The sequence below is a fragment of the Meleagris gallopavo genome, chromosome 1 (genome assembly GCF_000146605.3).
Source record: "Meleagris gallopavo isolate NT-WF06-2002-E0010 breed Aviagen turkey brand Nicholas breeding stock chromosome 1, Turkey_5.1, whole genome shotgun sequence".
NCBI classification, from domain to species: Eukaryota; Metazoa; Chordata; class Aves; order Galliformes; family Phasianidae; genus Meleagris; species Meleagris gallopavo.
The window spans coordinates 77665000-77689225 of record NC_015011.2 but is presented as its reverse complement, the minus strand read 5'-3'; the positions used below and the strand labels follow the sequence as shown (position 1 = coordinate 77689225).

Genomic DNA, 24226 nt, shown 5'->3' with positions numbered 1-24226 from the left:
GATTCTCCTGTGCATCCAGATCCCTCTGGCATACCTCTCCCCTGTTGTGTCAACTGCACCACTCAGATTGATGTCATCAGCAAACTTGCTGAGGATGCACTCAATCCCACTCTCTGTGTCATTGATAAAGATGTTGAAAAGCACTAATACCAAGACAGATCCCTGGGGGACACCACTTATGACAAGCTGCCTGATGGACATAGGGCCACTGACAAATAAATAGGCATTTCCGTGAAATTCCTTATGTTGTTTGCATAACAGTAAATGTGGAGCCTCCTGTAGATAAAGACACAATCCATAAGTTTGTTTCAGAATATTCATTTTTCCTCCATGCAACACTTTTCAACAACTATTGTTGAAAGATAATGAGATTTTCAGACACATTTTGCTTCCTTCCCTGGTCTTTAAATGGAATGACTGTCATTTTTTATTTTTATTTTTTTCCATTTCAGAGAGTGTTCCACTTGCTGTTACTGCATGTTTATTCTGTGATCATATGAATAGGTACATGACATTAACTTAACACTGTTGCATTCCTGGAGGCTGGTAAAGGGATACCATGTAAACAGAGATAGTAGGCCAGGACAGTCATCTTATGGCAGGCATATGCTCCAGGCAAGCTCACGTGCACCAGTGCAAGTCTCCTCAAAGGTTTAATGGGGACATCTTGTTTAACAGGAGTCTAGCCCCTCACCTCTGAGTGTTGAAAGAGTTTCTGAAATTAGTATATTCAGTCAACAGGCATAGTATGGGCAGACTTTGGTCTTCCTTTTTCATGGGTGCACCTTTATAACTGACAGATTTGCCAAGTAATGAAACTGTGTTCTGTTCTTCATATCACTGCTATCAATGACAGCTTGTATTCAATGTATAAAATATGCTGAAACCGGATACAGGTTCATGAACAATATCTGGGCTATGAAGACTTGTTCTACACTAGCAGGTGAGAATTTGGAGCAGTTTTTTTTTTTTTTTGTACACAAAAGTGTATTTTGCTTTTGTTTCACAGCCTCATGAGAAAGGTACTGACAGCAACACAACAGTATGTTGCAGCAGTGAGAAGTTTGTCTAACTGCACTAGGAGGTAATGTGCATGTGGTCTTGCACTACCTGGAGCTGTGTTATCCCCAAACTGTTGAGCTTCGCAAATTTTAGAGCACTGTGAGAGCACAGGCTTCTCACAGTACAGCAATGATGCCACAGACTCTTGGCTGATTGGCTTATGTTCTGCAGCAGGAATTCTGTAGTTAGTTGCTCTTTCAATCCTATTGCACCAGCAATGTCTCAGAGGCATTTTTTTTATCCCTAGGCTAAGAAATGTAATTTCAACGGATGCATCACTTCTTGTTTGGTTGTGTTTTGGTAAAGAGTGGTTTTAGCCAGTGGAGTCCTTCCATTTACTTTGTGGTGGCTCCTTCCACCTTCCTTGCTGGCTGTATCCCTGTGGGGAAGATTTTCCCTTTGGTATTCTGTTCAATCCTCTTAGCCAATGGAAGTTTCCAGCTGTGGGGGGAATAGTAGGGAATGAGATACAGCTCTCCAGGAGCATGAGGCATAGGTGATGTTAAAGAAAAGACTTCGTTAATGCTGAAGGTGGACTGCATAGTGTTGGAGGTAAGGCTATGTTGTGTTCTGTCCCTCCGCTCAGGGAAAATATCTGAAGCAGTGCTTTCTGCTTTCCACAAGTGCAAGACTTCCTACTCTGCAGTGTTAGGGTAGCATTGCATGATTTAATAGATCTCTTCCTGCTTAGCGGTTACCTCCTTCTGTTCCCTTATCTTCGTCCTAAAGGCAAATGTGGGCTGAAGAATTGGAATAACTCCTGCTTTTCCTTATCTTTCACAATTACAAAATTATCTACAGGCTCCTCCTGATTTTCTTATAGTTTCAGACTTTTAAAGAAATTAATCTCGTAGTCTAACAGTATTTGTCACCAAGCAGAGTTTTCACAGATTGTGTCAATTTCTGCTTCAGCAACTTTTGTATCATGCACATCTGAAACAATGTCTGGATCAGGTTCTGTATCAGACATCAGAGCTTGGAGAACTAATTTCAGTTCTTGCCTGTCTCATTTTAAATGTACTTATAAATTATCATAAGGATTAATTATTGGATTGAGTGTTCTACACTGAAAAAATTTTCTAGATCTTTCTCAATTCTTAAATTCTTAAATTTTCTGTCCTTTTCTTAAGAAAAAAAAAAGTTAGAAATGTATGCTATGAAAAAAAAATTCTCTTAATGCTGCATTTGTGCTAATCAGCAGTCAAATGCCATTAATTGGCAGAAAGCATAGATACCTTCCTGCTACATGAGGGGCACTGAAAGTTAGGACTACAGAAAATACTCTTAATTTCGAAAATCAGGCAGATCTTAAATATTTTTGCCAAACGGACAGGATCCTTTATTTGTTGTCTGCCTGGAGCTTTTCTCAAAATTTTACTTGTATAATGCAGCTGTTACAGTTAGTGAATCAGCAGCATATTGTCTGAAGTCCAAGAAATTAATTCCCTGTTATTTTGTATATTATTGTAATTTGTTACTGAAGGCCAGTGAATTGTCAGCACTATGTGGGAACTCAATGCCTAATGAAAAAACAATCACAGTTGTTCATGGTTACTTATATCTTACTTCTTGAAAAAATAGGCTGTTGTTCTTGGGAGATATTTACATTTTAGTGCATAGCAAAAAGTTTTTCCTTAAAATGTAGTTGCTTTCTTGGAAAGAAATGAATTTAATGTAGTTCTCTGATGATACAACAACAACAACAACAACAACAACAATAATAATAATAATACTTCTAGACATAAGTAGTTTTTGTCTGTTTCTCAGTACTCCAGAGAAGAAAATTTAAATCACAATCACATTCATGAGCCATGTAAAGATTTAGACCTCAAAACGACAGGTGCTATTGGAATTGCGGAAATAATTCCTCAATTTCTTCTTGGTGTTTGTGGTTTTGATTACACTGTAAAGCTAGAAGTAATTTCATTAAGGAATTTTTAGTTTAGCAAAGGCATTATACATCGAATACTGTTCTTGGATGATGTAGTCATAGAATCATTGAATTGTTTGGGTTGGAAAGGACATTAAAGCCCAGTCAGTTTCAGCAACCTGCTGTGGGCAGGGCTGCCACCCAGCAGCTGCCCAGGGCCCCATCCAACCTGCCCTGAACACCTTCAGGTATGGGACATCTACAGCTTCTCTGGGCAACCCCTTCCAGTGCATCACCACCCTCTGAGTCAAGAATTTTCTGCTAATGTCTGATCTTAATCTACCTTCTTTTGGTTTAAAAATATTCTGTCTTGTTCTTTTACTACCAGACTATGTAAAAAGTGGAGCTCCCCCTTATTTGTAAGCTTCTTTAAGCACTGGACTAGGTAAGTGTTTTTTCTTGCCTTCTGCATAGCGTTAATGCTGGGTTTCATCTTTAGTTTGAAGTCCATTCTTTAAATAAGACAGCTGAAATAACTGCGTTTTTCAACCACAGTGTAATCTGAGCACTCAGAAGCACTCAGATCTACCTGTCTTTTAAATCATGTAATTTTAGAAGCCAGAGCAGGGGAGAGGAAGAAAAGAGCAAAATAATTAACTTTGAGAAATCTGTTACTTGGACAGAAATGTCCCCGAAGTTTCCTAAAAATTTATCTGGCAATCTCTCTCTCCTTGCTGCACAATAGCAGAGATTTCAATTATACCAACTAGCTGCAGACCATTACTTTCCTGGCAGCCTTCCTGGTTAGAAAGCATACAAGTCTAATTATAGGTGGCAGGCCACACCACTCCAAAAACTCCAGTACTTTTCTGAGTAGCAGCAGCTGCAGGAACTGAGGATTTCATACTTGCCAATTCACAGCTCAGATTGATCTTTACCTGAAGAAAAAAAAAAAAAAAAGCAAAGAAAAAGAGCTATTCTTTCCTTCTCACCTGGGGCATACTTACATCCCATGGACTTAACAGTGAGAATATTAGAAGATCTCTGTACGTGACTGCAGCAAAAGGCCAGTAGATTGCTTCATCTTTAGAGACAAATCTGTGTTCTCTAGATGCAGTTGTTAATTTAGAAAAAGATAAAAGAATAAATACATTTCCTCTGAAAAAACAGAATGAATGCATTATTTTCTTGAGGAGAGAACACACCATATACCTATCTTATTATTCTGTACCCTCATATAAATGTGATTATTTAGGGAACTGGTAATTTGCTTTACCAACAGGAGTGTGTGTTATTGGTGCTGATGTTTAGAAGTTAGCTGCTTCATTAGCAGTTTAGTTTTTCATTGGTGGCTGAGGTATGTCTGAAATCTATATAAGAACTATGTAACAAGAAGGAAGTACATTTTAGGGAAATTTTCTCTGCTTTTTCTCTTTTGTTTGCCTAGTCTTATGTGGGTTTATTTGTTTGTTTTCGTGAAACACAGCTGTAAAAATCTTGATAGATTTACAGAGAGCTAAAAAGCTGTTTGTCTAGGTAAAATACAGTGAGAGGAACTCTCTGATTTATTTTTTTTTAAAAGAAGACTGAATGATAGTTTTACTGCTTTGTACATTTTCCTTCACAGGAAGAAAATGGCTGCTCAAAAGATTGTCTGAGTTAACAGAGAAATGTATTAGGGACTTAAAACTGAAGTCTGACAAATTCAAATTAGAAACTGACTTCATATTTTTAGCAATAATTGTGGTTAGTCTTTGGAATGAAGTAAAAAGGAAGGATATAGTGTCTTTATTTCTTGAAATCTTTATGGTTTCTATTGCCTTTCTGAAAGACAGACTTTTGTTATAAAAAGCAACATTGTGGTGGTCAGAGAAGATCTTTTCATCACCCCCTGGAATTTCATATGTGTCTGGGGTGAGAAGAGCTTAATAGTAATAGACAGTACTGCTTCATTTCAGAGACAATATTACAGAGATTTACTTTTTTTTTTTTAATGTTATAATATGAATTAGATCAGAAACATTTTTAGGGCTTCGTACTTCTGCTTGATCTACAGTTTTGTACTTAATGAACCAGCAGAAAGAGAAGAGAGATCATGCCTTTCTATTACTGTAGAGACAAAAGTCATTTTTTTTCTGCTATTCACATTTTCCAACAAAGAAGTAAAAGAAGCTAATAGAAAAGAACTGATAATAAAATGTTCTTTTTGTAACATTAGACAACCAGTATTTGACTACTTCTACCGTTTGTAATAATGCAATATGTTGCACAGTGATTTGAAATAAATTCAGAGGAAGTGAGAGATTCTTGGTAAATGAAGTACAAATCTAGTTTAAGTTTAAAAGTCTGTCTTGACAAAAAAAAAAAAAGTCAAAACATACCTGAATTAACACAGGACGCTTTGGCATACAAAGTACTTGGTGCAGAGCTTGAAATTTGTGAAATCTGACTCAAACAAGGCTTAAAGCAGGATTTGCTCTTATTTATGCTTTCCCTTCTACCAGGCTTTTGATAGTAGATAGCTGCAGCTGCTTAGCTCTTTACTGTTTCCTTCTTTTGATGAGTTTCTTCTCAGACTGACTGTGAAGCAGTGAAACCAGTGTTCAACTGTGGCATCTGCATGGTGCTGGAGGAACATTGTTGCTGGAGATATCGCTATAGGACAAATATTGGATTATTCTGTATGCAAAGATAATGTCTGTTATTGGTGAGGACATTGAAGCTGCCGTCACTGTCTCAGATTCTTGTAGGTAAAGTATAATGGATAATGCACTGGTCATCTACAGGTGCAAATATTTTGAAGTCAAGAAAAGTTTAAGATATTGCCTGTATTACTTAAAAGCATCAACCCACCACCCCAAGATAATTAACCAAAGGGATAACAACCACAAAAAAAACCTTTTCTGTTGTATCTCTAAGTATCAAAAGTTGTTTTCCTCCTTCAGCTACTATAAACAGTAGTAGTAATGAAGCAGAATATCTAGTATGGAAGGGAATTGGAGATTTACAAATTAAATTCTTAACCCATTTTTATTTCTGGATCCTATCAATTAGCAAATAAATATAACGTGGAAATAATGTGCCACGTATACATTTAATCCTCCACCTGAATGCATATAAGTCCATGGGGCCCAATGGGATTCATGCATGTCAGGGTACTCAGAGAGCTGGTCAGTGTCATTGTGAGACATCTCTCAATTATTTTTCAGTGGTCTTGGGAATCTGGAGAGGTCTCAGTTGATTGGAATCTGGCAAATATTATTCCAACTTTCAGGAAGAGCAAGAAAAAAGAAACTGATAATCACAGACCTGTCAATCTCATTTCTGTGTCTGGTAAAATTGTGGAGAAAATTATGCTGGGCATTATTGAAAAACACCTGAAGGACAATGAGGTCGTTGGTAACAGCCAGTATGAGTTCATGAGAGGAAGGTCCTATTTAATTAACTCAGTTTCCTTTTATGATAAGGCCACCCATCTAGTTGACCAAGGGAAACCAATTAATGTTATCTTTTCGGATATCAGTAAAACTTTTGTTTCTCACAATGCCCTTAGGGACAAAATGTCCAGCACACAGCCAGACAGAATGTAATGCAGTGGGTTAACGATTGATGAGATGGACACAAAGAGTTATAGTAAATGGGATTACATCAGTCTGGTGATCAGTCAGTAGTGGGGTTTTCCAGGGCTCCATTTTAGGGCCAGTTCTCTTTAATGTTTTCATAAATGACTTAAATGACTATAAGGTGTTTTGAGAGAGTTTGCTGATGATACTAAATTGGGAGGAGCTATTGTCTCCATAGGGAGTGCGGAAGCCTTGCAAAGAGACCTAGACAAATTAGAGAGCTGGGAAATCACCAGCCACATGAATTTTAATAAGAGCAAGTGCCAGATTCTGCACCTGAAAAGGGGCAACCCTTGGCTGTACAGTCTGGGGAATAAGATGCTGGAGAGCAGCTCTGCTGAAAGATATTTGGGGTCTTGGCTGACAGCAAATTGAACATGAATCAACAGTGTGCCCAGGCAGACAGGAAAGCCAACTTTCCTGTATCCTGGCGGTGCATTGAGTGCAGCATTGCTGGCCAGTTGAGAGAAATGGATGTCCGACTCGGCATTGTGCTAGTACAGCCTCTCCTTGAGTATTGTGTGCAGTTTGGGGCACCACAGTAGAAAACTCTTAGAGGGTTTCCAAAAGAGAGCCACAAAGATGGTGATGAGTTTAAAGAGGAAGATGTGTGAGGAGTGGCTGAGGTACCATGGTTTGTTCAGACCAGAGAAGCGAAGATTGAGAGGAGACCTCATCATGGCCTACAGTTTCTTCATAATGGGGACCATCATGAGGGGCAACACTGCTCTCTGTTGACTTGGGATATTCTATTATTCTAAGATTCTACTGAAATCCTTGCACTTTCCAGATGTAGTAGTTATACTCAGCAGGTAGACTGTATGTGGAAATGAAAGAACATCAGATGAGTTTGCTGTCATAAATGCAGAAAAAGAGAATGGCTTGACTTGTAAGTTGATTGTAACAGGCTGTGGATTGATGTTGCAAAAATGAGTCCTTCTGAAGAGGGTGGAACATCCAGTTTGCCCAGAGAGGTTGTGGATGCCCCATTGCTGGAGGCGTTCAAGGGTGGATGTGCTGGATGTGGCTCTGGGCAGCCTGTCTGGTGGTTGGCGACCCTGCACATAGCAGGGGGGTTGAAACCAGATGATCGTTGTGGTCCTTTTCAACTCAGGCCATTCTATGATTCTATGACAAAATTGGTAGACAGCCTTTTCTGTTGTTTAGTGTAAGCTCAGCTTTTAATTTTGGGACTTTAACATTTTACTGACTTGCAAAATAAATGTATGTCATCCATAGCACAGACTTGAGTTATTAGGTAGATCAACAATTCAGAGATTTTAACTGTTATTTTATATATATTTTAAAAGTATATTATTGTGGGTTTTTTATGTTCACTTCTGATGCTATCACTGTGATTTTAGAGTACCATTAACAATAAGTTGGATTATTATTGTGCAATGAATATGAACATTGAAGATTAGAGTATAAATATCTTTGTGAACTGAATTTAAAGTCTACTTTGGTGTGCATGTCTTAAAAAACAGAATCATTATTTTGTTATCAGATCACAAAAATTTGCTGTGTAAATCTTTGTAGTCGGGGAAATGCAAATTTTAGTCCCAGAAAAAGCTTTGATGTGGTAAATTTAGAGTTACCTTATTTTTGACAGAATCAGCATGTGACATGTCTAGGCTAGAGCTACAGCTCTTCCTCTAGTGTTGATTAAAAGCAACCTACAAGAAATATGGGTAGCAAATGTCTAATCTAGATATTAATATCTGATTAATTAATCTAACTAATCTAATATCTAATTATTATCATTGGCAAACCAGAATTTGGGAGAAAGTGTTTCAGTATAGAGTACAACAGCAGAACTTTTCATACTCAATAGGAAAATGAGTGCAGATGTTGACTATTAATATGCTGTGTAATCATAGTTTATCACACAGGAAAGCAGCTGTTGTAGACACCTATCAATTTCAACTCTGATGCCTGTCTTTGGCAGAGAGAGGAGTGCAGATCCAGTAAGAGTAAACATTTGTATTCAGACATGGTCAGTTTGACATCATCCTCTTCTGAGGCATTTCATCTCATTCCATTTATTTACAAATCAGGTCAATTTGTCATGCTACCGATTCAGTGCCTTGATGTAAAATGTTTAACAATGTAACTTTATCAAAGCTGTGCCTTATCACATATTAGGGTATGAGCATTTCTCATGTTTCAGAGAAACCTGCCAGCAAATTTGGACAAGAAAACTTCCAAGTATTGTTGGTAGCTCTGAGTATATTTTGACAATACTTGTTTTAATAAATCAATATTCTCAGAAGACCTTCTTTTATAGCTCCTTTTTTATCTATACAGATAATGGCATTTCCCTGCACAAACATAACCTCTGAAACTCTTCACCTTTTCCTTGAAGATTTTGAGTTCTTCCAAAGTACAAAAATTACAAGATGAGAAAAGTCTGTGTTGAAGAGGACAAAGATTTTTCCTTTTCTTTTTTGTTTTGTTATCCTATTTTTGTCAGGCTTATGTCAGAAAGTAATTTTTTGGTTTGATTGCCATTCCTTAATTTTTAAATATATATTGCAGCATTTTTTTTTTTTAATTGTTCTTTTTTGTGTCAGTGACATTCTGGTAGAAATTACCTCAATTTTCTTCTCCTTGCAAGCACTGATATTTTTCTTTATTTACTATCTTCGTATTCCGCCCCCAAGAACAAACAAGCAAACAAACAAAAACCCCACATTTTTTTCATCTCCATGTGTTTGTGTGTGTATGTGAGCAAACTAGTTTTTTCCAGCTCCTAATTCACTTGTTTAAGCTGATTTAGCAAATATGTTGGGATCCTGGCCCACAAAGACTTCTCTAGTAAATATGTATGTATGATATTGTATATATAAATACATATTCTGTTGGAATGTTGATGTATTACTGAACTTCAAGTATTCAAAATCTTATGCTTGTATCGAGAAGTTTTGGAAAGCATAAGGAGAGGAAATATGACAGTGGGCAGTCCATTTCCAGAATCACCTGGATATTTTTCTTCGAAGAATGTGGTACTTATACTCATTGATACCAAATGGAGATAAGTACTTCTCTTCCCTTAGATTTTGCTCTGTAACAACCTTTTGCGTTCATTTTATCCACCTTAAAATTAATCTAAATGCTGAGTATATGCTGAAATTGAAACAACCGTGGTGGGAAAAATAAAACATTGTTTTCCTGTTTAGATTAGTAAATTTGGTAAGCCAAAAACTGAATCAGGAATGTAGAGATGCAGAAACAGTGTATGTATGGAGGTTCTCTTTATATTTTGATTTGCTTTCAGGTCTTGAAAACAATAGAGAAGTAAAAAAGATGTGATTGTTGCCATGAGTATTTGTAGGATGATGTGGAATAGATACAGCTTCTATATCTGTTCATTCATTAATGATTGTTCAGGTTTAACAAACTAAAAGCTAACAGTGCATCTCTTTGCTTAACCTCCTGAAAATTTCTGCTTTGACTTTGACATTAGTGGAGAGCCAAAGACTTTACTAGTCTGGGGATCACCCTTTCTAGTTCTACCTACAGTTTATGTACTAAAACTTCAGTGTGGCTATACAGTATTTCAAACTTCTGAAACTCAAAAGAGGGAAGGAAGAAGCTCATGTAGTTTATGTATGTATGCACAGTCAAGTTGGATTACTCCCTGTTTTACACCTGATTTCTTTTGTCCATTTCCTACATGTATCATGATTTCTTTTAGGGTCCCATTTGGGCTGTAAAAACTGCCTCTCCCTAAAGAAAATGTCGTGGTTCATGTTGTGCTATGTGGTATCTGCAGCTATCTGAAGTAGATCACAACAATTGTAGATCTTGACAAATATTATAGCAATCATAAAACAAGGCTGGATTGATAGTAATCCAGCCTCAAGATTCTCCACTGCCTCTCTTCATCCTGTAGAGAGAGGTTTGGATTATTAGAAGCACCATATTGCTGTCAGTTACCTAGCATATCCTCAGCATGAAAACTGTGCTTCAGCTGTTGCACTGTTTTGGTTCTCTCAGATTCTACAAAGCATAATCCTTGGATGGAGGCAGAGATCTCAGTCTTTTTAATTTGAATTGCCCAAGTTTCTTGATTTTCATCCAAAAAGATCTAGAATTGGGTTATTATGAAGCTAATATTGTATGGCAGTTTCTAAACAGTGTCTTGCTTCACTGAAACATGCAGATTTTTAGTAAATGGCATGGAAAAACTGGGATCCTAGAAGATATCTGCTATGTCAGTTCTATTTCCAGAAGAAAACAGAAAACAGTCTTTTCTTCAAATGCTAACGCTTTTTAAAAGTTACTCAGTGCTCACCAACTTTGCTTTCAAATCCTTACTAATTTTTAACCCATGTTAAGTAATGTATTTGTAAATTTTAATGCACATAAAACATAAATGCTCGATACAGCTATCATCAAACATAAACATAGTTTGTAGAAAGTGCTTAGTTAAAGTAGAAAAATCATAGTTCATGTCCATTTATGCAAAAAGGACTTCATAAAATACAGCTTAACCAGCTGCTAGTTATGCATTTAATGTAATTTAAATGATTAACTGTTGTCCGTGGTGTACTTTATTTCAAAATTTGATAGAATAGTTACTTGGCCCATGGGAGGGTTATAAAAGTGGTGAAATATAGATAATATTCTGTATCTTGCAGGAGATGAAGAGGAATACCTCTTCCATAAAATTTGTTGCTGAAAACTTTTCTTAAAAAGTTGGCTGTCTGATATTTGAGATGCCTTTTAAGATATATACATTTATAATATAATAGTACAAAACTGAATGTAAAATAAAATCCGCCTGTATTTTAGTGAAATTTTGTCAAACTCTAAATAATTTTCTTAAATTACAACATTTTTAAAAAATTCTGTTTATTCAGGCAGGACTAGCTTTGTTGCCAGTTTTTTTTTCTATTACTGATAGCAGTTAAGAGTTCCTTTGTGTTTTATATGTCTCTTCTGAAGAATGAAATTCTAGATTAACATGCTCCATTATTAAATGTCACATATACTGGTTTGTAAAAGTATTGAGTATTAATACAGGTTAACTAAAATGTTTGGAAATGTTACTCATCTCTTTTTCTGGGGCAGGAATGAAATTACTGTGTAATTTAACAAATAAAACTTGCTTTTAATAAGTCATTGAATGTGAAGGATTTTTTGTGTTGTACCCATGGACCTCCTGGAATCATTTAGTACTTAACAGATAATAATAAAACTGAAGCAGATGATGAATTTGTGGAATTGCTGATATCCTGACTAACAAGCTGTGAGCACTTTCCCGTTAAGTTATAAAATTATCTCATAATTTAGGCAACACTGCACTGCCTAAGCAGAATGTGGTGCATGACCTCAGCATCTTTCTTTTGCTGGATGAATACTGAAATATCTGAATGAAAGTCTTAAAGTGAGTGTATCTTTTTGTTTATTGATGTTATAAAGCACATTCCTTGGAGCAGTGGAAATGTTGAAGTCAAGCAAATTAAGCTCTAAACCACTTATCAGTTGAAAAGCCTGAGTCAAGATCAGGTGCTGTCGTTCTCAATGCATTAGCACCTGTATATTAGTGATATTTTTTTTTTTTTCCTGAGAGATTGTATAATGTATCTCTGTGAGGGTATACATTGTTATGCATATAACTCTATTTAAAAAGTTTTGTGCGATGCTGTCCATGGAATTTTTCTGACATATTATTGAGTAAGACTGAAGATGAATCATCACTGGGTATCGTCAAGCAGTCCTCTTTATCTTCAGTGCCTTAGGGTTATATGTTTACTGTGTCTCTTACTGCTTTTCTCCAGCATAATTGGAGAACTTACAGAATGTTGACTTAATTTGATTTATAAAGTTGAGTACTTACAGTAAATCTGTGCATCAGAACACAATATTTAACAATTGTGAATCTAACTTGAAACAAAGCAGGAAAGCCTTTATTTTGTGCATAAAAACTTCCTTGTTGTTATGATCCTCATAATTTCTGGATAATCATTTCACCTTTTCAGTAGACATTTTCCATTCTTCGTTTCAATTCTATTAACTTGTTGACCAGCCTAAGCAAGTTAGGTTCAGGGGGAACCTTATCACTTGCTAAAAATAAAAATACAAGACATTCTTACTGCAGGACTGATGCTTGAGAGCACAAAAATGGCCCAATTTAATAGCTATGCTTAGACCAAACTGGGAGATAGACAGCAGTATATTAAGTGTGGACAGAAGAGCTCATCCTAAAGATCCTTGAACTCCTTAGTTGCTAATGACATACAGAACTGTGATTGTGTGAAGTACCTGACATGAATAATTGGTCAGAAGTAAACAGGACAACCTTTAATTATCCTACAAATGCTAGACAAAGAAGCTTTTCTTCCATATATCTGTATTAGCTAAGTATTTAATGAAACTGTCAGATAAGAGGGAACATTATTTAATCATCTGTTTTCATCTCCAACAGAATTGGCCATATTTGAAGTCCAGAGGGCTTGGGGATAATATTCAATCTTGTTTCAAAGGTTTCCAGTAATGGCTAATTGATGTCGCTGTTTAAAAGAGAAAGTGCCATGTGTATTCTCAAGCACTTTCCTGCCACGGATTAAGGTTTAATAGATTATTTTAGTTGTATAACTTTCCCATAGCAACTACAGGAGAAATTAGTATTTGGAAAAATGGCTTTCTATTTTTAGAGGCATTTAGTTTGACAGGTCTTTTGACCTTTTTTAGAGAGACTTACTAGGTGATTGATTTTCATCTTATCTTCTGTTCTTACCAGTTATTCTTTGTAACTGGCAGCCGTAAGGAAAACCAGCACCTGGTGATCACTTACAAAATGCTAAAAATTCAGCAACCACTTAAAGAAGTCTGTGCTATAAGAAAATGTGAGAATTCTTTATATGAGGAATATGAGAATTCATTTCTATTAATCCTGCATAGAACCTATATAGACAGCCTTGCTTCAAGAGCACAAACAAAACTTCCTAAAACCTCCTTTCAGCCTAGCGTCAACAGATATGGTCAGACATACTGACAACCACAAGGATAAACAAATACTAACACAATGTGTTAAGTTCAATATTCTTTCAGTATAAAATAGTTGTAGGTAGTTGTATTTTTTTTATCAGTGACTGTATATACTATAATCCATATATGTGGAGTTATGTACTGAGTATATTTAGATGTATGTAGCAAATACTGTGTTAAATATTAATATCTGAAGGCTGTGCAAATAGAAATTTTAAAATGGCCAAATTAAAACTACCTGTCTGCTTTCTTTTGTAAGATAATATTAGGCTTCCATCTGTGCATATAGGGGGCCAGTGGATTGTATGTTTTACAGACCCTTCTAAAAGGCAGTTAGTGGGATAAAATTTAGTTTTAATATCATTTTTCTTTTGTCTGTGTCTCTATATGGTGTTGTGTAGGCACTTAGCTATGTTAAAGTGATTTGCTATCTTTAGGATGTTGCAAAATACACGGCCTTCTCATTTGTAGCTCATTTTAGATTTCCATAACCTTCAGCATGTGTTAGGTCCAGAGTTAATCTCTTCCAATGTGTTCATTCACTCTGTAGCTTTCAGTCAGAAGTGATTATAAACCAGCTTTACATATTTCTCAAAAACAGCACTTGTGAGTATAATAAATATACTGTTCACTCACATAAACAGATTATAGTTTGCACTTGTTGTTGCCTTTCTTGTTTTATCTGTGTTAGCAAGCTTCCTGAAAAAAAGGAAGCCTCCTGTAAATGCAAACTCTTTCTTAATAGAATTTGTTACTGCCACAAGAAGTACAATCTCAAAATATTGAGCTTTCAAAGTGGCTGCCTAGCAACATAGTGCTTTTACAGGGTAGCAGCTAAATGGCTCCTTTTTGGAAAAGAATTTGGGGCTAGCTGGTTTCACACAAATAGCTTGTATGAAACCATTCCCCTTCATGCTATTTGCAAAATGTTGCTAAAGTCATTGCCTCAGAATATCTGTTTTTCACAGTTTGCTTTTCGAGGTTTAGGATTGACTGAAATCAATCACATAGTTATTGTATCTGTTTTTCATTTCTAGAACAGATGATTCCTAAAATATCAAGGATATTTTGACATAATCTTACAAAACTTATAGCCCTATGAGTGTTGGCATTGCTTTTCATATCTGCAGATATTTTGAGAAATAAAACAGCCCCTAAATTCATTGGAATCAGAAAAATTGAGAAGTGTTGATGTAAATTTGTATTCAACTTGTACTAATGATTTTTTGTAGCATTCTTCCAGCTATCCAGCTGCCATTAAATACTGTCTATCTGTAAATCATTTAACCTGGAAGAAATCAAAGTTGCAAATCTTTAAGCCTTTATATATCATAACTGATGTTCTGCTGTTCCTGTGATTGCTGTAATTTGTATGCATGAATGGAGAAATCTATGTCAAGAAAAATAAACAAGGCAAAGGCAATTTTAGACCAAAAGCTCATGCTTATTGGATGCCCAAACGTTTGTCTGTATTTATAAAACACACTGCACTTAGCAGTGCTAGAGAGCAGCCAATCATAGCAGATAATTCACCTTTTCTTTGCAGAGGAGAAAAAAAGAAGCTCTTTATTTGAACATCTGGGTAAACTCAAGACATAATGAATCTCATTGTAAAACTGAATACTTCTATATTTAAAACAAGCAAGAGAAAAATAATGCTGAGAGTTATTGTTTGATAACACAGTTTGCAGTGAATCCACAGCGCATGGAAGGTCATATGGCTATGATTGGGTTTCAGGTCATTTTTAAGGAACTCACTGAGCTCAATTACATGTGGCTAATAGCATGAAGGTTGTGAGGAGGCATTATTTTTTATAAAGCAATTTAGAATTCTTAAAAACTATAAAAAGTATGATTGCCCAGTTTGCTAAGGTAATTAATTTCAGGTTGTCACATGCAGGTCCTTTTAAAAAAAAAAAGTAAAATAAATTTAAGAAATAGTAAAATGCTGTATGCTTTGTATTGTATGAAAGCAGTCAGCATCAAGTGTGGCTCTGTTTTCCATACCTTAAAGAAGATACAAAAGTTATAAAGCATCCAGGGAAAAAAAAGATCAGAACTACTCAAGATCTAGCAAAACAACTATGTGATGTAATAATAATGTAGCTTAGAGTTTTGTGTTTGTATTCATGAAGGAGATGGATAATATATAGCCTGATCACTGTTTCAAAGTACCTACAGCAGGAAACTTCTGCTAATAGAAAGTTATTTAATTTAGCATTGAAAGGCATAATGTGATCCAAAACCTTGAAACTGAATCTACATGTATCAATTCTACATACAGCATGACGTTCTTCATAGTGAGGATAACTGAAGAGTGGAGCAATATACTTCAGAAATCATGGATTCTCTGTTGTTTGAAATGTTTAATGGAAGATGCAGTATCTCATAGAAAGAAAAAAAAAATATCTGGAAACCATTTAAAGTACAGAAATATAGTACTGTGGCATTTGTTTTTACCAGAACATGCGCTATCATTACTATACTGGGAATAAGTATATGAGAGGCTTAAAGGGATTCCAGGAAGGAACAGTAAAATGCAATATTCCAGGAACTGCATATGTCTACGTCTGGAGCTGCAAATCTAGATGATAAACTTTGATGTTAAGGTAACATTATGTTCTCATAGCTGTTATCTTTTGACAAAATCTTTCATCATTTTATATTTTGACAGATACAGCTGATTAGCCTACTGGCTGCTTTAGCTAGCTAGTGACATGATTGAATCATCTAGGTATTTTATTCACTAGCTATTTAGTTGAATACTTTGTGGCTTTTTAAACTGATAAACCACTCAAATCACTCAAGTCAGCAGCAGGTCTTCTGCAAGAAAATGCTGTCCTATATTCAAACAACACGCTAAACCACTTTTACAGTTGGTTTATGTAATAGTGTATCACCAGCCCACAAGCATCTGCTCTTAGAGTGCTGCATATTGAGTAGGAACTCAAACATGTACTAGTCAGTGCAAATCAGATGACAGGACACCCTACAGTCAGCAGTGCTACTTCTGCTGCACCCCACAGCTGCATTCCCATATCTGAGGGAGTAGGCAAAAAATATTAAAGGCTAGGAGAATGTGTTGGGTTTTTTGTTATTATTCAGGGACGTTTTCATACTTCAAACTGATACCCTTTTGACTGCTGAGGAAAAAGATTTAGATGACTCTTCAGCTTCTCTTCTTTATATACCTACAGGAGGAATCTGAAGCATGTAAACAGCATAATTCAGGGGAGTTCATATGTGATGCTTGTAACATGAATAGTATGTTGAAACATTCTCTGAAAAACTATTGCATACAAGTGAATACAGTGCAAAATACCGTTTCACAAATTCAGATTTTAAAACTAGGATTAAGTGTTACAGTGTTATTACTGTCACACTTGATTCATGTGATTCTGGTTGTACTTGTTCCACTGTGAGTCCCAACAGACTCAGACAGTTTTCATCTTTTTCTCTTTTATGTATAAACTAGTATAATCTGGCATGTCTGTAAAGGCCCCTGAGAGATCCAGTGTACTGATAAGAGAGAATAGCCAGTGACTGGTTTTTATCCTTGAAAATCATGATGTCTACCTTAAGGTATTCAAATCTATTAAAATTAGTCTTCCAGTATTTTCAGAAATAATACAATCTCTCTGTTAGCTATGTCATTATTTAATAAAAAGGCAAAATAAAAGAATAAATTCAGTCCAAAGCCTTCATTGTTACTACTCCTGCTGTATGTCCTGGTAGAATACACTGGTATGAAAAGATTCAGTGAGGTACAGTTTATTCCTCCATGCTTGGCAGCAAAGCATAAAGTTTGCAGAAGATAAGATGAAGTGCCAAGAACATGTGCCAAATCATAATATGTCTTCAGCTCCTTCTGCTGGAAGGATCTCAACACAGCTCCCAGAATGTTTGAAAACCACCATCAGCCAGTGATAATGCTTCTATTTAAGTAAGCATCGGTCCTTACTTCAGGGCAGTTGGCCAGACTGAAGCAGACAGCATAATTTCTCTCTCATTTTAGTAATTTGTGAAGTATTTCAGGATGAACACTTAGGCAAATAGATGTGAATTATTGGAGAGTGCTTTGTTTATTTGGGATATGCTGAATGAAATAATTGACTTTGTTAGAATGTTTCCCAGAAAGCTTATTTAGCATGATACTGATGCTGAAAGTTGATAGCTGCTTACTCGGGGCAATACCAGCATAATTTTCATTAAGGACAATCATTAGCTACTGTCATGGATTTATATTGCATATAATGCTTAAGTTGAAGTCATAGAATGATGCAGAAGTTCAAGCTGGAAGAGACTTAAAAATCATCTAGATCCAGCTCCCACTGGATGAAAATTTCCACTCAGTTTGAAATCCACAAAGGAATTTTTGTTCTCTTTTTTGGATGATTGGTCTGTTGGTTGGTTTGTTTTGGCAGTAATATTAATACCTTTTCCATTACAGAGAATATAAAAAACGAGTACTACAGAGAATTCAAAATGGATGGAGGAATTACTATCAACCCTTAGAATGTATAATAGACTACTATATATCTTTATTATTCATTTAAAACAGGTTGTTTAAAAGATATGCTGCTTCATGCTGTTTTAATGGTTGTGATTTTGCTCAGAACTGCAGTTTCAGAATTAGTGGCATACAGAGTAACTTAGTTTATTTCTCTGTTCTTACTGTCCATGAAAATTGCAACAGATACAAAGACCCCAATCACACTACTTTATAGATCAAGTTCTCAGCTACAAAACACTCTTTTTTCAACGTAGTCACCACCATTAGTTAAGCATTTTCTCCAGCGATGAACAAAAGCCTGCATGCTGCACTCATAAAAATCTGCTCCAGTGGAGATGACCCACTGTTGCTACTGCCACTGCTGAAACGCACCACCCACTCTTCACTGCCTCCAGAAACATTCAGCAAGAATCGATGAATGTCAGTGGGTGCCATTTTTCCACTTGGAGGAATTCTGTGACAAAGTTTTGTTTCATATGCACTTCTATGTCAGATGCCATTTTGTCAGGCTGCCCCTCTGCTGCCATCTGACATCTGGTAACAAAGAATAATGGAATATTGTCAAGAAGGTTCAACCTTGACTTCCATAGTGCCAACATCCACCTCTGACTTTGTGGGCCAACATAATAAAATAAGAGGCGTTCCTTTGGAGCAGCCCTCATATGCTCTTTTCCTTACAGTTTTCTAGTAGACCATTTGGGAAAGAACAGAGTAGAACTCGAGTCTTTCCAGGTCAGATGTTTCCAATTAAAATGCTTCTGTAAAGACTGAAAAAGGAATTTGTTGATATCTTAAAGTTTTAGCTCTCTAATTTACTAGTCTATAGAGTTTACATCTTTGTACCTCATTTCAGAATAGTCCACTGCAAGTTTCTTCATTTTTGAAAGGGAAAGTAAAGATCATTCTGTTCTGACCTCTGCATTCAGTATTGGTAGATCATTGACATTTTTTGTGCAGGATTTTATGATCTGATCATATATAACAAGATAAGCCTTATCTTGTAAAATCTCTTTTTCTATTTATTTCATAATGCTTGCTGTCATCAATGCATATGGAAATGTTTCACCTTTTTCATATGACAATATTATTAATAAGATCATGTTTCATATTCCTCTTTTGTTTTACTTACTGTCTGGTAATTTTCTGGAACAGCAATTTATCATTCAACTCTCTGACTCTGACTGGAAATGCTATAATCTAACTTAGGGAGATTTTAATTTAGTGCTCAAAGGAAAAGATCCAAAGAGAACAGATAGAAAACTACATCTGCGATATATCTGGGCAACAAGATGTTTCTGCAAAGGAATACATCAGTGTTAATTCTAAGTAACCCAGTTAAGTTGCCACTGTGGTTTTACCTGGGCTAAGAATTGGTCTAGGCAATGTAGTTCTGAGCTGGACGTGGTTATCTCTGTGTAGCACTGTATTGTACTGTGTTGATGAGACAGAGCAATAGTTGTATGTGAACTTTTTACGTAAGTGTGAAATGACTAATTGTAAAAAGCTTTTTCTCAGATTCAAAAAAGAAAACCTGCTACAGAACTGCAATGACTTTAGTTCTAAATTATTAACTAAATATTGTTTTCAGAAGTACAAAAAACTGATACATTCATGTGTTGTATGAACCAGTTAGGTGTTCTAGAAACTGAAGAGGCATCCTGCTGAATTTTTGTAATTTGTGCTTTTTTTTCCTCAGAGGAAAAAGAACAGGCAGTAGCAAATCACTCACAATTGCAAATGTTTCTGACTGATGGTGTTGATACTTTAATTAGAGCAGTGGGAAGTCAGCTTGAATTCTTTCGTTTTACAGAATGCAAGAAGAATTGAGGTTAATTAAAGGTTAATTAGAGATTAATTGATAATTCCTTTTTTTTTTTCCTGTCTTCTGGTGATAACAGAAATGTTAGAATCCTTGACTTTGATGACAACAGATTGGGTAGGCCTGGTGTTGATTGCTACTGCCAACATGAAAGTGGTGCTGCAGTTCTACAGCTCCAGTTCTTAATCAATGAGGTAAGTCTATATTTACTTGGATTCTTCTCTGTATGTTTAGTTGAATAAGGCAATTGGTGTATTGTAATTCAGAGATACAACTTTTCCTGTTGACAAATTGTGCCAACAAGTAAGTGGCATACATCCAGAGGACGTTCATCATGCAGACTTTTAGAAGACTATTCTTGCGACTGCATGCCAGGAAAGCTATAATGTTTATTTACATCACTATAAAGTAATAAACAAAAGGTAGTCAATACATGAATGTTTGCAGATAGATGTAAAATCCATTCAATTACTGAATATGCTACACAGCTCTGTTTCAAATAGCAGTTAATAAATGACTTACTTTTTTGTGTGGAAAAATATTGATGGTAATTATCTAAAAGCCCAATAGTTGTGGATATGCTACTATTTGCAGTAAAAAAGAGCAGCTGCAGGGATCATCAATCAAATGAGCATGCTTAGCCTTTCTACATGGTTTGTCAAAATCAAGTCCAGATGATGTAAAGAAACAGTACGAAACTATAACTTGCTCTTGCAGAAGGTCTCTGGAGATAGTAATGCTCAAGAAGACTTGCTGAGCTATAAATCTACTCAGAAGACTGTTTTCAGAATCTCATAACTTGACAAAATTATAAGATAGTCTTAGTTCAGTTTTCATTATTTTTCTTCCCTAATGTATGAAAACACTTTTGACAATTTCAAATCCTCAAAGCTATTAGAGCTTCTCAATTAAAGGGTTTGGGTTTGGATGTTTTGTTGGTTTATTTTTTAAATCTCTGAAGCATTGTTGTTCTGAGCTTGTTTGGAAAAGTGCTTGAACCACTGAAAGTAACGAATGAAGACTGAACTTCAGAAATAGTTCTTTATAAAAGGGTTGGAAAAGTGTTGGGGAAAAAAGGAGCCAGTATTTGAATGATGTGGTCCTTTGTGACCAGCAAGAACTGTAACCAACCCCTACAATTCTGTGATACTGTGATTTTGATTTCTGCGGTGGAGATTCAGTCTCTGTCATTGGTCCAAACTCTTCGGGAGATGACAAAGCATGGATTATATTGTGTTAGAGAAGTCTTTCTTGCATAAGTTGCATTTGCACATGTCAGCATTGAAAGAAACAGTTGCTAGGATTAGGAAGGAAATCTGAGATGCAAGAAGAGAACTTTATGTCTTATCAGACCATTGTAGTTGGTATTATCTGAGTGTTCAGTCACGTCCTCCCCCTTTGCCAAGATAAAGCATTGTCTACTATTTGGGAAACGTCCAGTTCCTCTATGCCATAGGAGCACGTAGGGATTGAGCCTTTCTATCAGACCTGATTTGACATGTAACTATAGTAACCCCACTGATGCAGCAGCAGATACCTGCCTCAACAGACATTTTCACATGGCTTTGCTGTTGTATGGTATGGTTCTTGGGGATCAGAAGCAGAACCAGACTTCGGAGTATTTCTGATCTGTAGCAAAGACACCATCCTTTTGTCTACATCTCTTTTGTCCTGTCCTTTTGCTACCTGTCCCTATGTTCTCTTACCTGCATCTTTTCACAGTTCCAGTTGTGAACTTCATGTTGTCTTCATATGGCTACTGTATTGTACTTGGCACTGTCATTTCTTTGTATGTCCCTTTTTCCTTTAGTTATACCTTTTAAAATATGCACTGGCTGTCCTTCTTTTCATTAATCTCTATGTGTGCATGGAAATTTGTGGGAGTTTGCGTATATAGCTTTGTTTAAAAGCTTGAATTTGTATTTTAAATTGATGGAATTTTAATTTATATTCTTACAGAAGGAAGCAAGTATTTCTCATAAATTGTACTGTTTTGTACAGAGAGATCATTTTAACAGTGAGAATAACTTGAGAATAAGACAGACCCCATAGAAGAGTGACATGGGCCGTATTTTGTGTCTGTTCTAGGGTGCTTTGGTCAGTGCATGTGCAGATGATACGCTTCATTTGTGGAATCTCAGACAGAAACGACCAGCTATCCTACATTCTCTGAAATTTAACAGAGAACGGTAAGACTACATAAGACAAAATAAAAATATTGTTTTTAAAAAAACACACTTATTTTCCAGATTTTTAATAATACATTTGATAGTTTGTCTTTCTAAAGGAAGGCATAATGTTGTCTTGAAATTTTTTTCTTCCGTTGTTTGAACCTTGTTTTCATAGAACAAAACCTTTGCTTTCTCTTTCTACAGCCTTCTCAGAACTAGACAAAGTGTAGCTATTCTTTTGTCAGATGTTTTTCATTTGACCTTCTATTTACATGAACTGGTGTGAGCAGTGGTATGGTTGAAGACCAGACACAAAGCATTGTGATCCTTTGAGGCTGACCTGTTGGTCAGTACTAGGCAGAGTACCTTAACTGACTGCAACACAGGATTTTTTTTTTCTCTACCTGAAGCATTTTGTTTTTATAAAATACTGTAATTTTAGCAGAAATCAATTGTGAATTTATGAAACTACATAATTGACAAGTGAATCAGAGTCTCCTTTTCTAAATTTTGCTTTATCAGTACCAAATTGTAAAAACTTTGCTGAAAATAGATTAAATGAGTGATTGTTATTTTCAAACTCAGACAAACAGAAGCGGAGTACTTTAATCTATATTTAGTCACTCAAATAAAACTTGCTACAGTATTATGGAGACAGAATGCTATTTTTGTATTAATATTAAGAAAAAATTCTGCGTTTCTGTAAGGAAATTCGGTTACTATTCAGAAGAACGTGTTTCAGTGAATAAATGTAGCAGGGCTATTCTGAGGGAGGTAGTTATTCCATTCTTCATCTTTGGGATGTTTGTTTTTGAGTTTGAAAACATAGCTATAGTGCATAACATGGTTTTGAATGGAAGTTTAAGTGATGCTGTAGTTCTCTCAATATATGCATTCAGTGTTTCTTCAGATACAGCAGCTTCTTTTTTAGGTATTAATGTATTTGCTTTTGCACTGGTGAAAGATGTCAGTGCTTTACCAAGACTGCGGAGAAACAGTCTCATCAAAGCTTTAGCTGCAACAAATCTGAAAATTCTTATAGAAAGATAAATAAATTCTTTTTGTTTGTTGTTTTTTATTCCAATATATATCACATTGTCATTGAATTAATTTAATTAAATTGCAGATTTTTAAAATTTATTTATTTATTGGTAAGAAAGAAAATGCAATATCCTGATTGTGAAGATTCCATAATCATAAACAGAAGTATATCAAGTGATTTGGAACTGGATGAGAGAGGATGAGAAAAATTATAGTTGTCATCTTACTTATGTTGAAATATTTCAATCTTAGTACTCTCACCAAGTACATAAATCATTCACAATTTGTTGATAAGTCTAAATTCTGTATCCTGGTATATCATGGTCTGGTTCTTCCAGCCAACAGTCTTTCATACAACCTAATGTATCAATATTTAGAAGAATGCAGTGTCTGTTCAGCTTTTTGCCTGTCATTTCTTAGACTAGCATGATTATAATCGTATCAGAATTTTTGGATGAAACAAAGACACATATTTGGGCTGTGCTTGGAGCAAAACATTCCTCTTTATATTTACCTAAACTTTCTCTTGCTTCTGACAGCCTAAAACACTGGACATAATATTTGGAAACAAGTTATTTGAAATGCTGGAAAAACTTGAATGAAACTAAATATTATATTTACTTTTTTATTTAAAAAGCATTTTTGAGCTGAGGCTTAAAAGGATCTGGGAGTACAGCTATCTGTAACAAATGCACAGCTTGTTATATTTCCTTTTGTCAAAATGTAGTAAGTTGTGATTAAATATATGCTTATTAGTTCTTCTATGCATATGTTAAATTACTGGTACAATCACTGCCATTTAAATCACTTTATTAGCACATTAAAGACTGTGAGGCAAATATCCAGATAAAGTGCTATGTAATGCTATCAAATAAGTAAATCCCGTTTTAAATTACAATAGAACTTTCAACAAGTATGAAGAAATTATTCTGTGGGTAGTTCTTCACTTCTGAGGGCTCTGTAACACTGCTATAATTTTTTAGTTTTCTGTGTTCAGGCACTTGATTCCAGAATGAAATCTCTTCAGTTTTACTACATTTTCTTTTAACATAGATATAAATAAATTTTACATAACCAATCTTGTGTCTTCAATTTTCTACACTTGATTACGTTTCCTATATAAAATTCAGC

At 35.6% G+C, this 24226-nt stretch overlaps 1 protein-coding gene across 2 annotated transcripts in view; it reads left to right on the top strand.

The window, feature by feature from the left end:
* The window catches only part of STXBP5L (syntaxin binding protein 5 like), a 181135-nt gene that overhangs the window by 41530 nt on the left and 115379 nt on the right, over positions 1-24226 (top strand). For both annotated transcript variants that reach the window (XM_031555909.1, XM_031555905.1), the window contains exons 3-4: positions 19996-20077; positions 21972-22072. In XM_031555909.1, coding sequence (XP_031411769.1) covers positions 19996-20077; positions 21972-22072 — 183 coding nt within the window. The remainder of the gene's footprint in view (positions 1-19995; positions 20078-21971; positions 22073-24226) is intronic.